We start from the raw sequence: 26,085 nt of genomic DNA, 5'->3' as shown, positions 1-26,085 counted from the left end.
ATTATTTCCTTCGATCCAGATCCCACTCCAAGGATATTCTAACTCGTCAATCCGAATTAGGGCTCGGACTATTGGGCTCTGGTCCTTTGACATCCAGAGGGAGGAAGTCTGATCTCTCCAAAGCCATCTTGCGAGCAGGGGCGGAGGTAGCCTCTGGCCGACAATCCACTCTCGACGGGGTCCTTAGAGCAAATTATACCCCGATAGGTGTTCCCCCATGAAATGTCTGTCCTTCAATTGCAGGGGCATGGCTAGTGCCTCTAAGAAACTAGCCTTGCAGAGACTCTTTGAAGTTGATCCGATTGACATTATTCTGCTTCAAGAAACGCTCGGATCGGCCAAGTACATTACCCACTCCTTGCAATCTTTGGTCCCGAGCTGGAATTTTGTGGCTATAGATGCTGTAGGGAGATCAGGGGGACTGGCAATAGGATATAACCCTAGATCCATCAGGGTTGATGCATCTTGGGGGGGATCGGGATTCATGGGCATCGATATTTTCTCTGCTGAACTCAGTAAAAATCTTCGAATTGTGAATGTATATGGACCCTGTCAGCAGAGAGAACATTTCTGGCACCAATTCCTAAACCTCTCGATTCTGGCTTCGGACCACATTATCATCGGAGGGGATCTAAACTTTTCCTTGGGGTTCAGTGAATCCTGGGGGTTTTCGGCTCAGGTTGATGCCATCACAGGACACATGACAAATCCTCTGGATCAGACCAGTTTTGTAGATGTCCCCATGCACAAACCACTCCCCACTTGGAGAAATAGAAGAGTGGGTAAAGCAGCTTTGGCTCGAAGACTAGACAGATTTTTGATGAAGGGTCTGCTTATACAACAACTGCATCACTACAAGCAATGGGTAGGCTCAAGGTGTATTTCGGATCATTCCCCTATATATCTGGAAATCCATGGGCCTCACCAAAAGCCGAAAGCCCCCTTTAAATTCAATCACGTCTAGTTGCAGGACCCTGATTACATTAAATTGGTCTCGGACTTCTGGACTGCCAACCCTAGCAACAGAGAAGAACCATTGGCAAAGGGGTTCTGCAATAACCTTTCCAAGCTCAAACACCTCTCTATCATTTGGGCTAAGGAAAAGCTTATTCGGGAAAATGCACAGCTCACTCACATTGAATCTGAACTGAGCTCCTTATTAGATGATTGGAGTCTGGGATTCACCTCAGCGAATAATAAGGCACGTTTGATCGAGCTGGAAAATCAGAAGGCCCATATTCTAAAAGCGAGGGAGGAATCCCAAAGGCTAAGGAGCAAAGCCATTTGGCTGAAAGCTGGTGACGACAATACTAGGTTCTTCCAAAATTATGCAAAGGGTTGAAGGGTTGCTAATACTATCTGGAACCTTCCCCTACCTGAGGGAGGCTTAGCTGACTCTTTCAACAAGCTCTTCCATCTAGGTACTACTCACTTCAAGAACCTCTATAAGAGTCCTCCAGATGCAAATCTGGCTGATATCATAAATGTGGCAGGTCATTTCCCTAGATTTGTCAATGATGAAGATGCAGAAGAGCTCTTTGCACCGATAACCCCTAGGGAACTGGAAGGCACATTAAAATGGTTCAAAAAGGATAAGAGTCCAGGCCCGGATGGCTGGACTATTGAGTTCTATCTTGCCTTCTATGAGTTATTGGGGCCAGACCTACTAAAGGTAGTGGAGGAGAGCAGAGCTACGGGATCTCTATATCATGCCATCAATTCGACTTTTATTGCTCTCATACCAAAGTCTGATTCTCCATCCTCTTTCGATGATTACAGACCTATATCTTTGTGCAACTATCTTTACAAGATCATTTCTAAGATTATTGCCAACCGTCTCAGACCTATTCTCTCCCGGCATATTGCTCCTCAACAATTCGCCTTCCTTGAAGCCAGACAGATCCATGAAGCCATAGGATTGGCTCAAGAAGCCATCCACTCTATCTGGTCCAGACATCCTAAAAGTATCATTCTCAAGATCGATCTGTCGAAAGCTTTCGATCGGGTCAACTGGCTCTACATCAAGATGTTATTCATCCATCTGGGTTTCCCTCATAATTTCATTACTTGGATCATGGCCTGCATTACCAATCCCACTTTCAGTGTTCTTATAAATGGCTCGGCTTCCCATTTCTTCCACTCTGAAAGGGGGCTTAGGCAAGGTTGTCCTTTATCCCCCCTCCTCTTTCTTATTGTCATGGAAGGCCTCAGTCGTTTAATTGCATCGGCCAAGAGGGAAGGAGACCTTTGTGGCCTCAAGATCTCGGATGATTGCTTTCTTACCCATCTACTATTTGTGGATGACGTGCTTATCCTGATGGATGGCAGCATTCGGGATTCACTTTCTTTCTCCAGGATCCTTCTCCTTTTCTCGTCTGCCTCTGGGATGCTTGTCAACCAAGCCAAATCTACCATCATGTTTGCCCGTACTTCTGTCCATGAATCACATTATGCTCATCAGGTTTTTCCATTCAGTATCCACCCAATGGACAGAGGTCTCAAATACCTGGGTTTTTGGTTAAAACGCACCTGTCAGAGGATAGCAGATTGGGTTTTGCTTGTCTCAAAATTGGAGAAAAGATTGTCCAGTTGGAGTCACAGATACTTATCCAAGGCAGGAAGGTTGGTTCTTATCAAATCGGTCCTGGAAGCTACCCCAGTTTTCTGGATGGCACTTGCATGGATACCCAGGAATATCCTATCTCGCTTGCAGCAACTGTGCAACAGATACCTTTGGGCTGGGAATCAAGACAAAAGAATATTCGCCTGGATTAGCTGGCAAAAGATTGCGCTGCCAAAGAAATGGGGGGGCTGGGGATTAAAAGATCTCCCCCTATTTGCGCAAGCCCTTGCTGCAAAAATGGGCTGGACCCTGTTGACTAGTCAGAATCTATGGACTCATATCTCATATCATAAATACATTTGGCCACAACACTTGATGGATTGGGTCAGACTGCCTAGTTGGCCGAGGACAGGTATCTCATCAGTGTGGAAGGCTTTGATACACTCCCTGCCCCATATAAGAGACAATCTGGTGTGGAGGATAAATGATGGCTCCCTGGCACGAATTGGACTGGATCCGTGGATTGGAGGTGGAGGTAGGCACTTACTCTCTCAAGACCTCATCATGTATCTCCACTCCCATGAGATCAGGGTATTCTCACATCTTGCAGATCAACAGAATACAGGGAAATCGGCTCGCAAACTTGAACTACCTCCTAGATGGCACCAGGAATGGCAAGAGTATATATCAGCGCTATCTGAATCACACATCAGGATTAAAGAGGGACCTGATGAATTAGTATGGTGCCTGGCCGAGAATGGCATATATTCTCCAAAATTAGGATACATTTCTTTAAATCTTCATAAGAAACCAGAAAGGATTACTAACTGGTGGAGAAACATTTGGAAACTCCCTGCTCCGCCGCGAACCAAATTATTCTTCTGGTGCATTCTGAAAGACAAGGTGCCTACGAGGGAACACCTAACTCACAGAGCTTTCCAAGGGCCTACTTGGTGCATCATGTGCAAAGGCGCATCTGAATCTACACACCACCTTTTTTTGCACTGCAGCGTCATAGTTTCTCTTTGGCGTACCTTATCCACCTCTATCCGATACACTGGGCAACGGGAGGGTAATGATCTGGGCAGCGCATGGGACGATTGGTCCAACAGACATAAGGGATCAAACCTTCAGAACCTCCCCTTGCTTGTCAGCTGGTATATATGGAAGGCCCGAAACCGTCTTATATTCGATAACAAACCAGTGCATTGGCCTCACATTGAGGCTGGTATAATTTCTGCCTTCAGGGAACTACCAGACCCTCCGCCTCCTAGAGAGCGTCGTCCTCACCCCCCTCCTTGTATAGACAAAAATACTCCCTGGGCTTTCTTTGACGGTGCTACAAATCATCAGGGCTGTGGTGGCGGTTTCATACTGTATATCAGTGAACAACACCTCTATAAAGTCAAGATGGGATTGGGAGCTAGAACAAATAATTATGCTGAGCTCATTACCTTGCGCCACTTATTGCATTTCTCCTTGGGACACCAGTGCTACACTTTAAATATTTTTGGGGACTCAAAGATTATTATAAATTGGTTCAATGGCATTTCTGCTCGTCACATTCACACACTCAGCAACATTTTAAACGAAGTAAATATTTTCAAGGCAAAATTTAACAATATCTCTTGCACTCATATCTACAGGGAGCATAACGGCAACGCTGACAAACTATCCAAGGAAACGGCGTTATTGCCCAGAGGCGAATGGATGATAACTGAGCAGAGAGGGACAAATGAATATCAGTATTATCACTGGCCATATATAGATCCACACTATCAGAGGGACTTTGGTCCTTGATCTTTATATTTGATTTTTGTAAATTTCGGAAAAAACAAAATAATTTTTGGTAAATTTTGGAAATTTTTGAAAGGGCCCTGCGTGGCTTATGTACAGGCCTAAACAAGCATACTACAATTTCTTTCACAGCTAACTATAGCAGATCGCCCTGCGTGGTGTATCTGGAATAGTTCATAGCATGTTATTTTGTTTATAGTCCACAGTGACACTGATACAGCATATGCAACAGCATCTACAATATGTAATTTTTCCATATTAATGAAAAGTTATGGATTTTTCTAGGGGAAAAAACATTGCCTTGCTCCTCAAAAAGCTTTGTCCTCAAAGTTTACTGATGAAAGGCTTGATCTCTTTTTTCTGTTTCGGATGTCTTCTTGTCTCGAAATTGTCATCTTCGTCGAAGCAAGACGATATGATCCTCTAAGTGACGAACAAAATTGTCGCACTAAGAAGGGACCAGACCATCCTAGATTTATCTTCTATGGAATATTCTGATCACTAAAATTTTGTAATGACTTGTCATCATAGGACTGGACTGAGGTTACATCACTATTCTTTGGAACATCAGTTTGTTGTTTCGGTTCTGAATGGTCACGATACGTAGCTTGATTGAATTGTCTACTCTCATGATTCAGATGTCGATAGGGAATTTTTTTGGTTTGACTTTCCCTTATTAAGTGTGTGGAAATTTTTTGATTTACTTAAGGTGACGATGTTGTTGAATTGGTTACAGAACCTTCACTTGGGGTGTTTATCATCTGAACTACAACATCTAAGTGTGTCTTTTCTTCAACTAGTTTGCATTCTTCTTGAGTTATGATATTCACTGGATCAGTATTCGTTCCCTTATCTTCAACTTGGACTGTTATGACTAGAGATTTCGAAACTTCTTGAGTAAATTGTTCTAACTTGTCTTTTAATGCTTTCTTATCATCCTTAAGTTTCTTAATTTGAGTGAGTAGATTTTGATTATGGTTTCTCAGACGTAAAAGTTCTTTGATTTGTGATTTATCAACCTTATTTTCAGTGTTTTGACTTTTAAGCTTTTCATCTTTTAGATCTCTGATTTGTTCTAATAGATTTTTATTAAGGTTCTTTAAACGTAAATTTTCCTCTTCTTGTTCTGATAAGTGCTTCTTGAGTTCCTTCTTTGTGACCTTAGTCTTCTTGACTTGTGCAATTAATTTTTCAACGTGGTCCTTGAGGCGAGAAATTTCTTCGTCTTTTTCCATTACTTATTTGTAATGTATATATGCAAGATCTTCATATTCCTGTTGTAACGCTTTCTTGTTTTGCCGAAGTTTGGTTATTTTGTCTTTCTCTTGATCTTCCAACTACACTTTCTTGGTACACTGGATTACATCGTTTTGTAAGAGTGATGATGGGCTTTCAACTTGCAATGTGGATTCTGTTTTCTTCATTTCCTTATTAAAATCTGCAGGTTGTCGCCTATATATTGCCATTAATTGTTTTATATCTCTTGCTATTGATTGTTTTTGTGCATCACTTAGAAATTTGACTAAGGTAAAAGTTTTGTAACATTTTCTGCAAACCACATTTTGATTTCGAAATGGCTCTTGACAATTAGAATATCCTCTGAACAAAATGGACATTTTGAAAAAAAACACTGCTTTTGGTGGACATCATCTTTTTGTTTTTTCTTCACTTATTTTATCTCCCCTTTTTTTTTTATTTTTTATTGTTATTCCTTTTTATATATAATAAATAAATAAATAAATAAAATTACTTCTTTTTTTCACCTTTTTAATATTTTTTTCTTAAATATAATTTTTTTTAATTACCTTTTTTTAAATATATAATTTATATAATCCTTTGACTCAAATATAAGAACTTTATAATTTAATTAAAGTTCGAAGGCAGAAGGAATTAACGACTTCTCACGGTGGACGAGTGTGACTATTGGTGACACGGTGTAGGGAATCGATCCCAACAGGATGCAGAATGGGGAGAATGACAGTGAACTTGGCACAACAACAAGGAAAGAGGAACGACAGTGGCAGGGCTTGCTGTGGTAGTGTCTATCCTGACAGTAGTTGGAATAGCAACTGTGTCTACAACAGGTAGCGGTGCAGGAAGGTTTGAACGACAATGCTTGTTGCAGCAGGTTCGTTGGACGGTGGTTTAGCAGTGGGAGTGTGTTACCGAGGTTGAATTCGGCAACATGTAATGCACACTGCCAAATAGATGGCGTAGGCAGGAGATGTGTGCGGCAGCAGCTCTCAACGAAACGGCTGAAGCGAAACTTCAATAACGGTGGGAATCAACCGACTGCGAACGCAGATGGCTATGGGTGGTTGTCGGGCCAGGGCTTCGATGGCTGTGTGGTCGAGTCGCTGAGTTGTTTTTGGTTCTCAGTAGTTACGTGCAACGGGCGGCTCTGGTTCGTGCAGTAGGCGAGCAATAGGTGTTGGTGGTTGGAGATGGGAGAGCAGCGGTCAAGTGTGACTTTGATTGGCGGAAGATGGGAGGGCAGCAAGCAAGCGCGGTTGGCCAAGAGTCGACGGCTGAGGGTCAATGATTGCAGTGGCCTTGCCCTTTTCTTTTTATATTTTTTTTAAATTTAAATTTAAATTTCGACTTTTTTATTTATTTATTTTTAAATAATTTTTTTATTTGATTTTTAATTTTGATATATATATTTGTATTTTTTAACACTTTTTTTTGTTAATTTGACCTAATTTTTTTTGTGGCCAAAAACCTAATGGCGGGACAAAGAAACTCCAATTGTAGTGAAACGCTTGAACTGCAACAGCAATAAAGTTGACAAAGAGTTGATGGCCAAGGGCCTGGATCGAGGAGTGTGGCTTTGTGCAGCGGTGAAGCAGCGAGAGGATCGACTGCTCTGATATCAAATGAAGCGAACAAAGTTCCTTCTTCAGATTAATTACTCCTAAAGACTTGGAATATAAAGATCTCCATTGAGATACAAGATTATATATTAAATGTATGAATAAGAATGATACAAATGAGAGCGAGAGGTATGCTTATATACTATGTAGGTGCCTCTTCATGGAGAGTCATGTCTCATTAGACATGACTCTTCAACCTAATCACTAATTAACTAATCATTATTAATTATTATCATTTACATTACTTCCTATATATTTATTCATAACAATCTCCAAACTTAACATTATATTATATGCCATCCAACAGAACGCTATCGCACAACATTAAGTCTCAAGCCCGAGACAAGTTTCGATCCAAGTTAAGTTAAGCATTCAACGCAAGAGCCAAGTTAATGAAAGGGCATGTATTTGCACTATGTGTCAAGTAACATGGTGAGAAATGGCATATGTAAACACCATAAGCCTCCTCACCTGATCAATGTGGAATATTTGTCATATTAAAAAGAAAAAGGATAAAAGCACCGTGAGCTCAAGCCAAAGCATCAAGCTAAAAGCTAAGGAGCTGTCAATCAAAGTTGGTTTTGGACCAACATATGAGAATGTATGCTTGTTGGTTTAGTTAGTTTTAATAAGGAGGGTTTCATTCCAATACCCAAAGTGCTTTAAACACCAGCAGCTAGTAATCTCCATTAGTGACTTGTTCAAGGGTTTGAATTGTTCACAAGCTAGAATGAATTTCTCTTGGAGCTGTAACCTATCCTTATCACAACAGCAAAGAGGCGCAGTAGAGATGGATTGAACAACATTTTTATAAAGGACAAGGATAAAGCTCTTGCAGTTTTTGATGGCGGATATTTGGTGTATGAAATCAACGGCTCAAGTTCAATTGCGGACCCCCCGTGCTCGCCGAAGTTTAACAGCGGGGGGGTTCTGAAATCTTGTTTTGAGAAAACTGTGTCATACGTGGCATCATTTGGCGAATTTCAGCACCGCCCTCACGAAAACCACTTGCCCTCAAGTGATAGCAAGACACCAACATATTGCAATTGGTTCATTCTGATCTATCTGGTTAATGCCCATGAACTCTTTGGGAGGATATTAATATTATGTTATCTTTATGGATGATTTCTCTCGTAAGACTTGGATATATTTCTTGAAGAAGAAGGACGAAGTATTCTCATGGTTCTGTTCTTTCAAAGCTTTGGTCGAAAATCAAATAGGGAAGAAGATCAAAATATTGAGGACCGATAATGGAACCGAATATGAATCAAATGAGTTTAATAACTATTGTAGAGAAGTTGTGTTAAAATTGGCAACTAGCGTCAAACTCCATGTGGGTCATCTTATCTATGGCAGCTGATATTTTTCTTGGACCCCTCTCATCGAGAGGTGTAAGATTGATCTAAAGATCATCTGATTCTGATAAGTATTCATGGAGTTACGAATTTATTTGTGTTATAGGACAATTCGTCAAGGTCGGCCAGCAACTAAATAACACCCACATGTGCTCAACGTTTTAGTATAAAAGGAGATGACTTGAGAGTCATTTCACACACACTTCTCTCTTGATTTCTCTCCACTTGTCTTGGGTTTTAGTGTGAGAGAAATCTAGGAGGAAGAAGCCCTAGACGTTGGAGGAAAGGAGGCTTCCCTAGCCGCAGCAAAGAAGACAGGCCAACGAAGCCATGGAAGGAACCTCTACGTTGCCCTAACGCTGACCTAAAGAAGCCCTAACCGCAGTCCTAAGGAAGCCCTAGCCGCAGTCCTAAGGATGCCCTAGTGCAACGTGAAGGAGGATAAGCCGCAGCAAGAAGAGGCCAAGGCAGCGAAGGAGTTAAGGTCTGTTTCAAGGCTAACCGAGTTGTTGTTAGAGGGCCGAGGAGCTGAGCTTGGAGGCCGAGTTGAAGAAGGGTGAACACAGGTCTGATTGGTGCAGTGAAAAGGTAAGGGAAGTCTGTTTTGAATGGGTTGTAGGTGACAACAAGGACTATGGTAGGCCGCAGGCCTAACCACTTCAAAACAGGGACAGCATGGAGAGGTTTTGGGCTAGATTTGTGCCCAGAACAGCAGCACGTATGTGGAGGACTCTTCCTTAGTAGGACCACAGAGATTAAGAGCTGTTTTGGTGGATGGTTAAGGGTTGTTGCAACATGACCAGATGCCCTAACCAGTCACAATATAAACAGTAGTGAAAGCAGACTTAGAACAACAGTGTTTAAGGTATGTTGGGTTGTTGTAGGTTACAATGGGACAGCAACAAGCACGATGTTGCAAACACAAATGGGATAGCAAGCAATCATAGGAGCAGCAGTCACATAGAATTGGGACAGCGGTTATGGCATGGCACAATTGATGGGACAGCAGCAATACGGGTTGTTATAGGTTACAATGGGACAGCAGCAAGCACGATGCTACAAACACAAATGGGGCAACAAGCAATCATAGGAGCAGTAGTCACATACAATTGGGACAGCAATTATGGCATGGCAAAATTGATGGGACAGCATCTATGTCATGACACAATTGGGATAGTAGCTGTGATGGAACAGCAGCTATTTCATGGCACAATTGGGATAGTAGCTGTGATGGGACAGCAGCTATGTCATGGCACAATTGGGATAGCAGTTATGATGGGACAACAGCAATAGCCAATTGGGACAGCAGTACGGTAAGCAAGTTGCATGGGCAGCAGCAAAGGCATACTTACAATAAAACAGCAGTATGGTAAGCAAGGTGCAATAAGCACATGGTGGCAAACATGGTGCAGCAATGGCACATGATGGTACATGATGCAATACAGCGATGGGTACAGTCATGATTGATGAAGCATGATGAGATGCAGCATAATGATGATGGGTGCAGCATGGTGCAACACAGTGAGGTGCAGCATGATGATGAGGAGCAGCACATTGATAGGCGCAGCATGGTGATGGAGTCACCTAAGAGAATCAGTTGAAGCAGCATGTCTTCAACTGAGTTCAACTACCTCATGTATCATCTACTTAGAGATGATCTATGCTCTTATTTAGATAAGTCAAAGTGTTGACTATTGCGTAAATGTACTATCTCTCTCTCTCTCTGCTGAACTATTGAAGAACATATAAGAAGAATTGATCAAAGGTTTCCCCACATTGGGGTTTGTCCCTGGCTAGCGCCACATCTTGTGTCCTCTTGTCTTGGCGTGTCTTCTGCGATCTATGTTTATGTTCTATCTGCAATTTACTTTAATGTTGATGTGATTGCTAATCTGGAAAAGATATTGAGCTAACTGTGAAAATTGAAATAAATTGCTCTAAGCATAGAACATACCTAAAATTAACAAGTTGGCATTAATGGTGTTGCTGAAAGGAAGAACCGTTTTATCATAGAAGCCACTCATACCATGCTTCATGATCAAAGCCTTCTGAAGTTCTTATGGGCCGAAGCTGCAAACATTGTCGTGTATGTTCAAAATAGATGTCCTCATCAAGCGTTGGACTCCAAAACAACCGACGAAGTTTTCACCAGTAAGAAACCTGGTGTTTCTCACTTTAGAATTTTTGGTAGTCCCGTATATTTTCATGTGCCGAAAGAAAATAGCAGCAAATTGGATGATTATGGGAGGAAAGGAACATTTGTGGGCTACAGTGAAACTTGATTCTATGTGCCTGGTCAAAGAGAAGTGGAGATAAGCCATGATGTCACCTTCGATGAGGATGTTGCCCTTGGAAAGATTAGTAACCTTCCTCTTCCAAGGAAGGACAAAGAAGCAGATTCAGGAAAGCAGGGAAAACTGCAGGGAGAACTGCAGGATGAGCTAATGTCCGATGCTAAAGGACTAATGGATCCCATTGATCCACCTCCTCATGAGCCCTCCTCCTCAAAAAGGAGACCCTCATGGCTTAGGGAAAGTCTAGAATATGTTGAGAGACATGTTTCACCTAAGGGGACATTTCGTGAAAGTAAGAAGTCGAATACATACCAAGGGTACTTAACTGCAGTGAGTGCCATTGTTCAATCTAAACCTTGCACATTCGAAGAAGTTGTAAAGCACCAAGTTTGGAAGGGATGCTATGAACGAAGAGTATGAGTCGATTATGAAGAATGATGTCTGGGATGTGGTTCCCACACCCAAGGACAAATCCGTTGTCACCTCGAAATGGCTCTGCAAGATCAAGCCTGCAGCTGATGGAAGTGCTGAAAAGTTCAAGGCTAGATTTGTTGCTCGAGGCTTCTCTCAAAAGGGAAGGTGTGGACTACGATGAGATATTTGCACCTGTTATCCAATATACCACCATCCATTCAATTATAGCCCTTACTGCCAGAGGGGTTCGAAGTTCAAGATCGTCAGACACATGTATGCAGGTTAAAGAAAGCCCTCTATGAGTTGAAGCAAGCTCCTCGAGCTTGGTATGAGAGGATCAACAGCTATTTGATGAAGCTGGGATTTACAAGAAGTTAAGTTGATCTAAAACTTTATTTTAAGGTTGAGAATGATAGACCTTTCATCTTGGTACTCTATGTGGATGATCTCTTTCTGACAGGTGCAAACCCTCTTATTCATCAATGTAAGAGGGAATTGGCTTTCGAATTCGAGATGAAGAACCTAGGATTGATGCATTACTTTCTAGGGTTGAAGGTCTGGCAAAAGCCAAGTGACATTTTCCTTTCTGAAGGAAAATACATTGTGAAGCTACTTGACAGATTTGGGATGGTGGACTACAAGTCCATGACTACTCCGATGGAACTTCACTTCAAGTTATGCGGAAGTGTTGTTGGGCCTGATTTGGGAAATCCTTCTAAGTATCGTGAACTCGTGGGGGCCCTGATGTTCTTGGTGAACTCCCATCCAGACATATGTTTTGCACTGAATACATTGAGTCAGTTTATGGTCGAGCCTCATCACATACATTGGATTGCTGCCAAGAATCTCTTGAGATATCTCTAGGGCACAATCACTTATGGACTGAGATACATTGTCGGGAATGTGAGGCTCCAGGATTACTCTGATGCAGACTAGGTTGGCAATGTGGTGGATCACAAAAGCACATTTGGGTTGTTTCTCTCTAGGTTTTGCTTCGATCTCCTGGATGAGAAGCAAGCAAAAGTCGGTTGCTTTGAGCACTGTTGAGGCTTAATACATTGCTGCTAGTATGGCCTCCTGTGAAGTCGTTTGGTTGAGGAAGCTCTTTAGCGAGTTGTTTGGGCATGTGGTGTATACCACCGTGATCTATTGCGACAACCAAAGTGGGATTCGTCTTTCTGAGAATCCCGTGTTTCATAACCGCTCCAAGCATATTGATATCAAGTACCACTTTATCCGGGCTATGGTACAACAAGGGGAGCAATAAGGCTCCGTCATACTAAGACTGATGATCAAGTCGCAAATATTCTTACGAAGCCCCTAGGGAAGGTCAAGTTCTTAACCTTCCGTGAACAACTTGGAGTCGTGGAGAGACCCTCTTATGAGGATCTCGTATGAGATGGATGTTGAGTTGTGGGAGCTTCGAGGGGCTTGGGGTACTTCTTGGAGCGATGAGCGACCATATGGTGAGTGGTTCGCCTTCCCCTAGCAGTGCACGATGTACAGGGTGAGTGGTTCACCTTCCCCTGTGATACCCCATGTTGAGTTATGCATAGGATGAGTGGTTCACCTTCACCTATTCCATATGAGCAGGATGAGTGTTTCACCTTCTCCTGTCAGTACATCCCACCCATGCAGTCTGGGACTCATGGGAAGTACCTCTCATTTAGCCAATGAGTAGGGAAATGAGGATAGGGACCATAGTACTACTGATGGATGCATCGTGTACTACCGTACTCCCTATGCTAGGATGTTGATATTGATTTGGGATCAATGGAAACTGATTTCGGGTTGTAGAGATCAAATAAACATATATAAAAATATCAGAGACATAAAAAAACCAGAGATGGTGAAAAGGCTTCAGTGTTTTTGTATTCCTCACATAATGCAATGTACAAATAATGATAATAATACAAACAAATACATGAAGAAGTTTGTCTCAAGATAGTACGTCTATCTTGGACACCATGGTTGAGCAAATCTATCAACCAAACACTAATCTAGGAGCCTAACTAGTTGGAAAGAATCTCTCAACCAACTAGGCCTAAACTGACTCCTAACCATGAGGAACAAACTCAATCTAGAAAGCTAGGAATAAATCCTAACTTTCATGATTTAATTAATTTAATATTTTGGGACTTGTTATTGTTTTTAATGTGAGAGTGAGGCTAACACGGGTCAGTTAAGAGTGGTATGACACACTCTCGATTATTGGAGACTGACTTCGGGTCAGTGGAGAATGGTATGATACATTCTCGATCATTTCTTCTTTCTTCATGGTTCAACAGAGCAGAGCAGAGACACGGATGGTACAGATTATCAGACAGTTTGGCAGGTGAAGTTCTCCCTATTTGAGAGGGAGTGTTAAATTTGGCAACTAGGGCCAAAACTCACTTTGGACAGCGCATATGAGGCAGCTGTATTTTTATTGGATTCCTCTCTCCGAGAGGTGTAGGATTGATCTAAAGATCATCTCATTCTGACATGTACAAATGAAATTATGAAAAAAAAATTATGGACAAATTGTCAAGGTCGGCCAGCAAAATAATGTAGGCTCAGAAGCCCAACAGTCACGTCTATTCATCCTCAATGTTGCATATAAATAGAAGGAGCCTCCTCCTCATTTACACTCTTGACTCACTCACATATCTCTCTCTCCTTCATTGATTGGGTACGGGTTTCTGAGGCAGCTCTCCACACGTGCGAAAAAAGGCAATGATGTTCCTACGTTGAGAAAGAAGGGTGTTTGACCAGCGTTGACCTGTTTGACTACAGTTTTGTGAAGATTATCTCTGTTTGGGCAAGCTGCATTTCTGGGCACAAAAAACGAGGTAGATTGTAATGTTTGACCAACATTGACTGTAGAAGGGTTTGACTGTAGTGTTGACTTTCGTTGACCAGGTTTGATTGGATATTTTTGCACTATTTTTGGGTTGATTTGACATGTTGTTGGAGGTCGAGTTGACCAAGTTTGACCGAGTTGTTTTGGAGGTCAAATTTTTCCATGTTGACCAATGTTGACTTTCTGGTTAGGGCTTTCTGTAACTGTTGTTTGTTGGGACAGATTTCACTGTGATTGGGCAAGTGAATATTGCATATTGTACTCTCTCTCTCTCTCTGCTGAACTTTTGAAGAATAATAAGAAGAATTGATCAAAGGGTTTCCCCACATTGGGGTTTGTCCCTCACTGGTGCCATATCTTGTGTCCTCTTGTCTTGGCTTGTCTTCCACTATTATTGTTTATGTTCTATCTGCAATTTACTATCATGTTGATGTGATTGCAAATCTAGATATTGATATTGGGCTAATAAGAAAATTGAAGTAAAATTGCTCTTAAGCATAGAACATAACATTGTTATCTAAAATTAGCAGTTTGACTCTCGGATCGGGAATTGAACCCTCCATCTTTTCCTCAACAATTATTTGTCATGCCTTGTTCACCATTGTGGGTTTACTTGGTCTATAAATAGCCCTCATTCTGTCTTTGTTAGCTTCGATTCAAATACATTTTGGTGATAATCTGAATAACCATCATTACCGTACAAGATTTTCCATCGAACCTCATACAATTTCACTCAATCACCTAAATTGCCTAAAACTACAATTGCAATCAACTCCCTCATAGCGAGGACTTACCTCTCCTGTTGTGCTCATATCTTAGTTGAAGTCTTCCCTTCGTACTTATTGATATCTGGGGCTTCCTTCGTATCAATTGATATCTGGTGGGCGATTCATCCTCCTCATTTTCTTCAGCAAAAGTTAGCGTGTCATCTTGGCAAGTGTGTTCTATCCTCTTCCCTCTCTTGAGTATTTACTTTCTTTCAGGTTTTCATAGTTAGATTTGCTTGTGCATATTGAGTTTCTATCTTATAGCCAAAACCTAAAACCTAAGATAAGTACCAACATAAAATATATCAAACCCTAAATGAACACGAACCCAAGATTAATAATTAACCTAGTGGCTTCTCTTTGTCTTCTCTCCTTCCCCCACCCTTGCTCCCAACTGCCTTTATAAACCAAGTGGTGACTCCCCTCCCTTCCTCCTCCCTCCTCGTGATGAGGGCAGGGCCGTTTGAGTGGTGGTGCATTACTTTACTCAAATCGGTACACCACAGCAAAAAAGCACATTTGATTATCAAAAATTTAGAACAAAAAATTATTTAAAAAAAAAAAATAGCTCGGATCATAAGTGGAAGTACAAAATGATTGTATGAAAAACAAAACAATATGCGATAACTTAAGTTTTACAATAACTTAAGTTTTACAACGTAGATAGAAGAGATTGATGGCTTGCATTGGTTTGAACTTTGAAGCTACGAAACTTCTTTTGCATGTTTGTAGAGAAATTGGTAAGCCCCAAGAAAATGTGTTACTTTTCCATTATTTGTAACTATTGACAAGTTATGTGGGCTAAGAGTTGCTTGAAGAAAGGCTTAAACCAATGGCCAAAGAACTTAGAGCCTGAGTGAAACAAGCACAAGACAACAGTTGAATTTCCACTCAGACCATGAAGACTACATAACCAGAAATGATGTTTATCACTTGAAAACTATTATTTGGGTAGATTTCTCCCATCAAATATATTTCAGCAAAACACAACACATAAAAAATATACGAGGAAAAATTATAAAATAGTAAAATACATTCCTAGACTCAATGAGACAGTGAAAGATCCTAAAAACATACCCAAAAACGATGAGATAAAGCCACAACTGACTTTTTCGCAGAACCTGTACATGAGATATTAGGCGTTGCTTGAACATGTCTGCCAAGGAAATGAAGGTCCTCTGCTAGTGATGCTTCTGCAGTAAGTCGAAGAGCGAGAGTAAGCTGCAAATTGTAACTCTCTTCAGTCTGTTGTGCCCAGTTCTTCTCAGCCTCACCACTCTGCCTGGTATCATCATATTTCCATTCTTCTTCATAAAATGCGTTGAAGAAGGCAGAATCAACAACATTCAGAGACAAGCTGGGAGAGTAGTTGGTAAGGGGAAAATCCCAAGAATAGAGACTATCTGCAAAGCTGCTTCCACTGGACCCCCTCTGTAGTCCCGTGGATGATGGATTATGGACTAGCCCTCCATAACTGTTACTCCCACTTGAGCTCCTATCACCAGGCCAGGCATTAACCCTGTGAAGACTGTACTCACCAAGGATATTCACATGCTCCACGGGTGAAACAGCCAGCTGCATCTTCTCGTTCACAGCAACATGCTCTGGGAAGGAAGAAGATGACTTCATCAAGTCAACCATCACATGCTCCTTTGGGGAGTAGGTCTGCCGTCGGTGGCGGTCGATTGCGTTCTGAAGGTCTACCAAAGTGTCCGCAGGATTTTTACCATCAATTGTGGCCGCATCCTTCATAGAAGAAGGAGGCGGTATTCTGTGGTTAGCTGTGCGGCATGAGGATTTCCTTTCGGAATAAAACCCCGATCTTTTGGGCAAGTGTGTCCACTCTGTATCTCTCGGGGTCCCACTGAAGCTTTGATTTTCAATCGGGTGTTCACGAGGCGTCCGGGGACTCCGATCATGATAAGAAATATTTCTGCTATGCGTGTTGGATGACAAAAAACCATTATCTGCAGCAATCGGATTGCTAACCTCGTGAACAATTGCATTCTCATCGATGGTACAGGTTCCATTCTCATACGAGATTCTGTCTACGTTCCAATGGCGTCGAGGTTGGTACTGCACTGGTGGACGCGGCGGCAGTTCCACCTGCAGTGCGCGGTAATGGTTTCGAGGTTTGGCGATATCCGGAACACAATTCTGCGTGGGGCGCGTGTGAAGATCGGCGGGGGCCTGGTTCAACCGTACGTTCTCCGATCTATGGATTTGCTTGTCGAGGTAACCCATTGGATTGACGGCTGAGATTCAGCGTGCCCGGTCGCTGCATACTCCCGACATTCAAACCCCAATTTCCGGTCCTTTGGCGAAATAACCTAATTAGGATGAAGTCGAACGCTCGATTCACCCCAAAACAATAATAACAAGTCCATTTTAAACCGCGGCGGCCTGAGGTTCGAACCTGCGATTCAGTTTAAAGCAAAGTACTTTTCAGAGGCCTGAACCTCTGCTATTTTCCTCCGAAGTATCGCAAAAAATTGTGCTTCCAAACAGGTAGCAAGGTTTAAAGGTCAGTTATGGAACTTTAAATTAACTGCAAATATACTTCAAAAAAAACTCTGAAGAAGTTTTAATTTGTTGTCTCGGCACCCTTTCTCTTCGAATCCGCGATGCTTCCGGAATGCAAAATTATGTTGAATATCCCCTTTGTTTTGAACGTCCCCTTTCTAAGTTTTAATTAGACAAAGTTCGAATGCACTTGAAATGAATCTCTGAAAAAGCTTTATTTTGATGTATCGGCGGCCGAATTTCTTCCAATCCATGGCGCTTCTGCACTTGAAAAGCCATTGATTGTAAAGGTCCACATTGAAGGCTTTAATTTATCTAGGTTCAAATTCTCTTGAAACAAATCTCTTACAAAGCTTTGATTTGTTGTTTCAGCAACCAAATTTTTCCGTATCCCTGTCGCTTCTTGACTGTAAAGACCACTGACGGTATCTTAGGAAAGCTTTGATTTGGTGTTCCAGTGGCCAATTTTCTCCGTCGCCTTTAACTGAAAAACAGTTGATTTTAGAGGCCGGCTTTGGAGGGCCTTCATTTACCAAAGTTCAAATTCAGTTGAAGCAAAACTCTCGAGGAATTTTATTTGTATTCCCGGTGTCCTTCTTTGGAATCCGTCTTGACTGCAAAAACCGATGATTTCAAAGGTCCACAGTGCAATCTTTAATTTGCCTAGAGTTCAAATCACTTGAAGAAAATTTGTCAAGAAGCATTATTTTATTTCTCGAATCCTAATGCTTCTGAAATATAAAAACCAGTGATTTTATTGCATGGACTGATATTCAAAACCTCGATTTTAAAGGCTTTGATTTGTCGTCAACCAAAAGTAAAATCCCCGCAAAGCTAAGCTTATTATTATTCTAGAAGCTTTATCCATTGCTGTTCTCTTCATAACTTCGAACAGTACAGTACAAGTGACTTGTACCAGATTTCTGAAGAAGCTTTATTTTATTGTTCCAGCTACCATTTCTTCGAATCCTTAAAGCACAGATTAGAATTCGAAACCTCGATTGCAAAGGCTTCGATTTATAAACCAACGGTAAAATCCCAGCAAAGCTTATTATTTTCTGGCTGTTCTTTTCATTACTTCCAATCAGTACAAATAACTTGAAGCAAATTTCTCAGGAAACTTTATTTTAATTTTTCAACGGCCAATTCTTCCAACCTTTAATGCTTCTGAGATGCAAAAACAAAGGTCTTAAAGCACGGACTGAAATTCAAAACCTCAATTTCAAAGGCTTTGATTTGTCGATCAAAAGTAAAATGCCCGCAAATCTTTTTGCTTTGCAGAGGCTTTATCCATCGCCGTTCTCTTCATACCTTCGAACCAGTAGTTCTCTTCATAACTTCGAACCAGTACAAATCACTTGAAGCAAATTTGTCAAGAAGCTTTATTTTATTCTTTCAACGGCAATTTCTTCGAATCCTAACGCTTTTGAAATGCAAAAACCATAAAAAGATGCCTGAAATTCAAAACCTCATTTTCAAAGGCTTCGATTTGTCGACCAAGCGTAAAACACCCGTAAAGCTTATAACTTTCTAGAGGCTTTATCCATCGCTGTTCTCTTCCACTTTGAACCAGTACAAATCACGTGAAGCAAATTTCTCGAGAAACTTCATTTAATTAATCCAGCTGCCATTTCTTCGAAAGCTAACACTTCTGAAACGCAGCAACTGATGATCTTAAAACACGGATTAAATTCAAAACCTCGATTTCAAAGGCTTCGATTCGAAGGTCTCCTCATGACTTCGAACCAGTGCCGATGATCCACGAATTCAAACTTCGAATCGCCTGGAAATAAAGCAGTCTCCTAATATGTATGTAGCTGGGCCGACTCTTCGTACCTGCAAGGTGTAAAATTCAAAATCCTTCAAGCTTCGAGCCCCAGGGAGATCAAGAAATCGAATCACAAATATATAACATCCAAGAAACAAAACAAACAGAAAACCTAAAGAAATCTATACAACTGTATTTCTGCCACCACTGACATAATGCAAGCAGCGTCATCGTCCAATCGAGGATACATGTCTTCGTGTTGCTGCAGCAAAGCGCTGAAGAGGTGACCGAAACGGGGATGAGATTCGAACAGGGACGGTGGGTTACAAACGGGAAACAACCACAGATGATACAAACAATAACAAAAACAAAAACCAGAAAGAGAATTATGATTTTGTACGGACCTTAATAATAGTACAACTTGAGCGTTTTCTACTGGCCCCTGCTGCTCCCGTCTATTGTCCCGTGCCTTGACGGCAATAAGATCTAAACGGACTTTTTGTATGCCCCACCCCGGGGACGCCGCTAAACACTCTCCTGGCTTTTCGTTCACCCCGTTAAACACTCTGCTTGCTTTCCTTGACATCGACGGCTTGCATCGCCGTATATGATTTGACCAGAGTCAAGCGTCTCATCGTCATTGTTTTAAATAATGTGTTAAGCTATGTCGCACTTCTTGCCAATTTTTACGAATGGTTATATCATTAAGGTATCAATATTATATATTTATGGTTATTGTTGTTTTATTCCTGGCAAGCGGTTACTTTTGTTCCCTTGTCCAACGAAAGTTCTAAATTCATTTAACAATATAAAAAAGAAAGTTCTAAAACATCAGTTAACAAAATAATAATATCAAAAAATATAACATTATCTATATTTATAATATATCTCTATAAAATAAGCATTTTAAACCTTGCCCTCATGATGGACTCACCTAGCTAGTCCGAAACGTCGGTTTCCTAAATTGCTCACAGGTTTTTCCATTAACAAAAAAAAAAAAAAAAAATTTAAACCTTATTGAACAAAATAATAATATCAAAAAATATAACATTAATCTATATTTATAATATATCTCTATAAAATAAAATAAGCATTTTCCCTTTTAAAAATGGGGTTGGTGTGCACCTAACCACAGCGACATTTAAAAAGATAATCAATTATTTATTAGGTTTAAAGTTCTTAGTTTATAAAAAATTTAATTAATTATAAACAAAGTTATAAAATATAATTAACTAATTTTTTCTTAGTTTTTGGTGCAGTGAAATGTAATTGTTGCTGAGTGAATTGTAGTCGTTTTTTGATCAAATTAGTTGTTTTTTTAGTTGTTTGAATAATCAGTGTCTCTATTTAATTTGTTACCATGATCTGGTTCTTCATCTTGTCTTGACGATGAACCATACTTGTGGTTCAAAACACATTGCCATGATCTAGTTCTTCATCTTGTTCCGACGATTAACCATACTCATTTCGACAAATGAATTTTGATGTGATTATCGCCGAAAACATGTGTCAAAAACTTGATATGGATCACAGAAGCCTTAATTCAATAATCATAACATTAAGTTAATGAAATATAAATCTATAAAATTATAACATTACATTAATATATTTTAAGGAATGGATAAATATATTTCAAATTTTGATGTGATTATGGCCAGAAAACATGTCTCAAAAACTTGATATAGATAACATTAGCCTTAATTCAATAATCATAACATTAAGTTAATGAAAAATAAATCTATAAAATTATAACATTACATTAATATATTTCAAGGAATGGATAAATATATTTCGAGGGGATTACAATTGGATATAATTGTGGACTTATATTATCTTATGAAATTTCTAATTGTATCTTGTAGATTAGTGGTAAATCATGGCTTCATTTGATATTGAAATTAGTGTATTTTAAATACAATCCAATCTTAAAAACAAAATGAAAAAAGTATATTATATTAATATAGGAATTGTTTTTTAGTGTGGTTTTTTGGAGTTTTTCGTAGATTTCTAATCAAAATCTCGTGAAAAATAATTATGGTGAAATCTTGAATTATGTCGTTTGAACTAGCTTTTTTTTATTACATATATGGATTCAGCACCCTAAAAAACCCATGTGGCACTTCCATTGTCCAAAGTTCATTAGTCAAACTTGTAATTTCAATGAATCTATGTCGGATTCTAAACAAATTAGATGAGAAAATAAACCAGAATTTTTTTCAAAAAATCACACTTAAAGACAACTCGTAATATAATATAATAATAATATAATATTCTTATTATAATATATTATTATTATTATTATACAACATATTTGTATAATTATAATATTTAGATATATGATTCAATTGTAATAAGGTAATATTTAGATATATGGATTCAATTGCAATAAGGTTTATTTTTTAATAAACTTATAGTTAATTTAGGGTTTTGGAAGATTGATTATTGGAGTTAATTTAGGGTTTTGGAAGATTGATTATTGGTATGATACTAACAATAGGAGTGAGAGAGGTTATTCTCAACTCCGATGGAAAATTTGAAATTGAGTATAGTTGGGGTTAGGCAATTGTGCAAATAATGCAACAGAGACGTGGATTACTATAAGGGCTCCTTCTAGCCAAAAAAGCAAACATCTAATATTTGGGGGTATTCTGAGATTCAGAGTTGGATATCCATATCCTTGAAGTACAAGATAAAATCCATGAGAATCAAACCTTATTTAATGATGTGAAATAGTTTAATTTCCAAACTTTCTTATCATGAATTGAGATACTCACATTCAATATTTTTTTGTTTTACTTAAAAAGGTAAAGAACAATTCATGAACAATTCATCGCAACTCAATTTAATGTTAATGTTAATCTCTATAATTAATCAAACTCGGTGAATGCGACTCAAGAAGGAATATATATAAGGATGCAAATGTGAAGCTTAAGTTATAAGTGGTGTGGGATGAACCCTTACATTTAGACCATAATAATCTCGTCAAATACCCAACAAGTTTTGTTTAAGGTGAGGCCACCAAACTAAGTCTTGGTAGGGATATCAAAAATGTCATTAATAAAGTGAACACCCATCTAAAGATCCTCAAGAAGAATCAAATAGAGGCTTCTCTTTAAATAGGATCATCAATGACCACTAAACATAGTGTTGATCAAATGACAACCCCAGCCATATACTTCTTGCAATGAATTTTTCAAAAATGTTTTCATGAGGGGGTTAACAAGTTAATTTGACAAAAAATCCTTGTTATGACTTTTTAGCCACTGGTTAGCCTACCTTATTAAAGTGCTTAGTGAGGCTGTTTAGATCTCCTTACTTTTGACAACCCTAATCACCCACTTAGCACTAAGTGCGTGTGCTTTCATTTTGGCTTTATGATGCCCAAACTTACAAACTCCCAAGGAATAAAATGTAGTGTCAAACTAGCTTGATGGACGTCGGGTCGCTTATTAGACTTGGCCCAAGGAAAATTACATATGGATTTTTCTTGTTACTTGTGCTACCTAGGATGACACCTAATAGGATGTGTAGTACACTTAGGTGGTCACCTACACTTCAATATATATCTAAAATTTAGTGGTTAGCACAAGAAATTTAGTAACCCACTTATAAATTTTCTTCTCAACCTTTGAACAACCACATCCTAAAGCTCTAAAAGAAAGGCTTTAGAGGGTAAAGAAATTCACATGAACTTGAAAATTTAATCCATAATCTAGGTTCAATTAATGATACTCATTAGTAGTAGCTCTAAGAGTTTCAATGGATTTACTTGACTAGATGGCTAGATCAGGTAAGTCTCCACCTCTGCTCCCACCCCTTGCTATGGATATTGTTGCTTTTAATTCATTGGTCACAAATTGGTCGTGGTACCAGAAGGCAAAGCCTTCTCGTTTTGTCAAGAAGCTAGAAGAAACTCCAAAGGTTGAGGTTTTTACACCACAATTAAGAGAAGGAGCCTTGCTACTGGTTGAACATGGCTTGGTAGGCCAATTCATGGGGATCTGGCCCTCTCCACATTATGTGAGGTTGTGGGCTGAAAAAAATTGGAAACCTATGGTCAAGGGTTTTGTCACTTTGGCTTTCTACGGAAAAGGGTTTTGTACCTTCTTTTTTTAGATCAAGGACGATCGGTACACGATCTTTCGAAACGGGATTTACTTCATGGGGGGCCAAGGGTTATATCTAGATTGATGGAGCCCATCTTTTATCCCTAAAAGCTATGTCCCATATGTCATCCCTATTTGGGTAAAGATATCTTTTTTGCCCCTACATTGTTGGAAAGATATGACTTTAAAAAATATCAGTGATGCACTTTGAAAATACAATAATCGACCTGAACCACCAGAGGGTCTCTTCTCCTATGCAAAGATATGTGTTGAACAGGTGCTAAAAAAATAGCTCAAAATTCAAAGTTTTCGGATTGGTGTGGAACTTGGACAACAATGTAGTGTTCTTCATCCTGAATCTGGCACAACTCGTTTCGCACGAAACGGACTCCGTATGACTCCATAAACGAGTTTTGTTCACTTTCCCAAACAAGAAAATTTTCAAAAAAAAAGGGCAACCCAGTCAGCAGTCCATACTGCTGATTGGGCAGGTTATGTGGAAGTTGACTTGGTCAACAGGCTCCTCGGTGAATCACTAGGTGACAAGTGGCTTCGTTTCATTGGTCAAAATTCTGTGGTTTTGATTGGTTGGTGGGGTGGCCAACCACAAATTGACACATGGCCTAACCGGAGGCTGCCATGTGGCAGCCCAGGAGGCCACCAAATTTTGTTTGAAGTCTGAGCGAAGGCAGCAAGGGTCAAACCCATGACCTCCCAACACACAATTCAACCAATTACCAGTGCACTGCGACAGTAGTTCTTAATATAAATGGACCGCAAGTTTTATTTGAAATTCATTTAGCGTAGAGTTCGGGGAACAGGGCAGCCCACACGGTTATATAAATTGCCCATGTGACCACTACGACAGAGATGGAGTGGGGACCCAGCCGGCGGGGGCGGGTCGTTGGCCTTAGCCCCCTACGTGGCCAAGAATTTTAGTTCATAAATGTTAGCGGTCTTTTTAACTGTCCGAAAATTTTGCCCGATTTTCGGTGAAATTGTCGCTCCGCTAGCGCACTTGGTGGGCGAAATTGTAGGAAGATGCTAGATTTTGGGGAATTTGCGATGCGATTAGTAGAAGATTGGGAAATGCCATAACTTCTTCAGTTTTTTTACCAAATTAGGAGTAGAAAGAGGCTACACAACCATTTTTGGACATTTTGGACTCATTGGAGCAGGTTTCAAAAGCATTTGAGCATTGTAAAAACATCGTTTTACACATTTGAGCATAATAGAGAGGCCCAATCCATTGGAAGCTGGACCAACGAGATGTAGCCCAAGAGGGGTGAACGCCTTCATCATGTTCTTGTTGTGATGTGTTGTTGGTGATGTTCTATACATTTACATGTTTTTGTTCAGTTTCTTATTTATGTTAAATTGCTCATAAAATTAACATAAAAACTCATTTTCACTTGCAATAAACTCATGAATCCTTAAGCCCATGAATAGTATTTTGTTTATAATATGAGGAGGATCTTAGCATAACAAAACTAATATTCTTAATCAAATCAAGTTTGGTATCAAAGCTCTTGGTTTTATTGGTGCAAGAAGGATTTAACTGTTTGCAAGTTTATGTCATGCTTAAAAGGTCAAAACTCAAAAGAGGAGAAGGGAAGCTGGTTGAAAGCCCTGAAGTTGGGCCAAGGGGAAGGAGGGCAAGGCTGCCACAATCTCCAACACCAGTTCTTCCTCAAGTTGTAGTTGAGACTCCAGTGAGCATGTCTCATGAAGGAGAGCCCATAATGATAGAGGATGAGAAGGTCTTTAGGAAGGCTTTCTTTGATATGATAGAGATGGTGAAGGTCCTTTATGAAGAGAGGAATACCACGTTGCAGGGTGAAAGCTCCAAACCTCCCAAAGGATAAGGTTCTTCAGGAGGAGGAGGTAATGGAAATGGAGGTAAACCTCCACCCTCTCCACCATCTTCTTTATCTTTTTATTCACGGGCATCTTCGCCCTCTTCCACTAACACAACCTCTACTCGTACTCATCGACATACCTCGAAAGGAACTGGTAAATCACCCTTACTAAAACTTGATGTTAAATTTGAACTACCCACGTATAATGGTGAAGTGAATGCAGAGAAGCTTGATAATTGGATTCGTTAGTTGGAGGTCTATTGTAGAATTCAAAACCTTCAAGAGGATGACATAAATATTCAATTGGCTTCCTTGAGAATGGAGGGTGCAGCACTAGTATGGTGGGAATCAAAGACACAAGAGGAGATTAAAAAAACACGGGAAGATCTCAATTTCTTTGTTTATTTTCATTGCTGCAATTAAAAGACAATTCTACCCTCTAGCTTATATGCAGAAAGCCATCATGAATTGGCAGAACTTTAGACAACTTAAAGGTCAAAATGTGCAATATTACACCCAAGAATTCAAAAAAATGTCTCTAATGTTAGGTGTAGATTTGCAATCACAAGACACGTTGTTGAAGTACATAGGGGGTTTACACAATTATCTTAGGCATACTATTTGAATGCTTAATCTAATAATCTAGATGATGTGTGTGTGCAAGCCATTCTTCTTGAGGCAAGAGTGAAAAACACTCCAGAAGGGGGTTACAGTAAAAATCCATTTAAGGGTAAAGGAAAAGAAAATGGTTTCAAATGGAAGGGAAAGAAAAATGCATCTATCAAGAAGGAAGGAGAGAAATTAACATGCAAACATTGTTCCAAAGAGGGTCACTATGAAGCTCATTGTTGGAAGCTTCATCTCGAAATGAAACCAAAGAAATTAAACAACAAGGGAAAACAAAAGACAACTGCAATCACTCAA

The 26,085-nt window shown here is 39.9% G+C and overlaps 1 protein-coding gene across 4 annotated transcripts in view; it reads right to left on the bottom strand.

The window, feature by feature from the left end:
- The window catches only part of LOC149146182 (serine/threonine-protein kinase CTR1-like), a 250,760-nt gene extending 231,181 nt beyond the window's left edge, over positions 1 to 19,579 (bottom strand). For 3 of the 4 annotated variants that reach the window (XM_089448645.1, XM_089448648.1, XM_089448646.1), the window contains exons 1-2: positions 19,409 to 19,579; positions 15,983 to 19,264 (exon numbers count right to left, since the gene is read on the bottom strand). In XM_089448645.1, coding sequence (XP_089304771.1) covers positions 15,983 to 17,149 — 1,167 coding nt within the window. In that variant the 5' untranslated portion in view covers positions 17,150 to 19,264; positions 19,409 to 19,579. The remainder of the gene's footprint in view (positions 1 to 15,982; positions 19,265 to 19,408) is intronic. The other variant, XM_089448644.1, reaches the window with a different exon arrangement.
- Positions 19,580 to 26,085: the final 6,506 nt, after the last annotated feature.

The sequence above is a fragment of the Pinus tabuliformis genome, chromosome X (genome assembly GCF_031772625.1).
Source record: "Pinus tabuliformis cultivar Carrire ecotype Pingquan chromosome X, CPIR1, whole genome shotgun sequence".
Classification (NCBI taxonomy): Eukaryota; Viridiplantae; Streptophyta; class Pinopsida; order Pinales; family Pinaceae; genus Pinus; species Pinus tabuliformis.
This window is presented reverse-complemented; position numbering and strand designations above follow the sequence as displayed.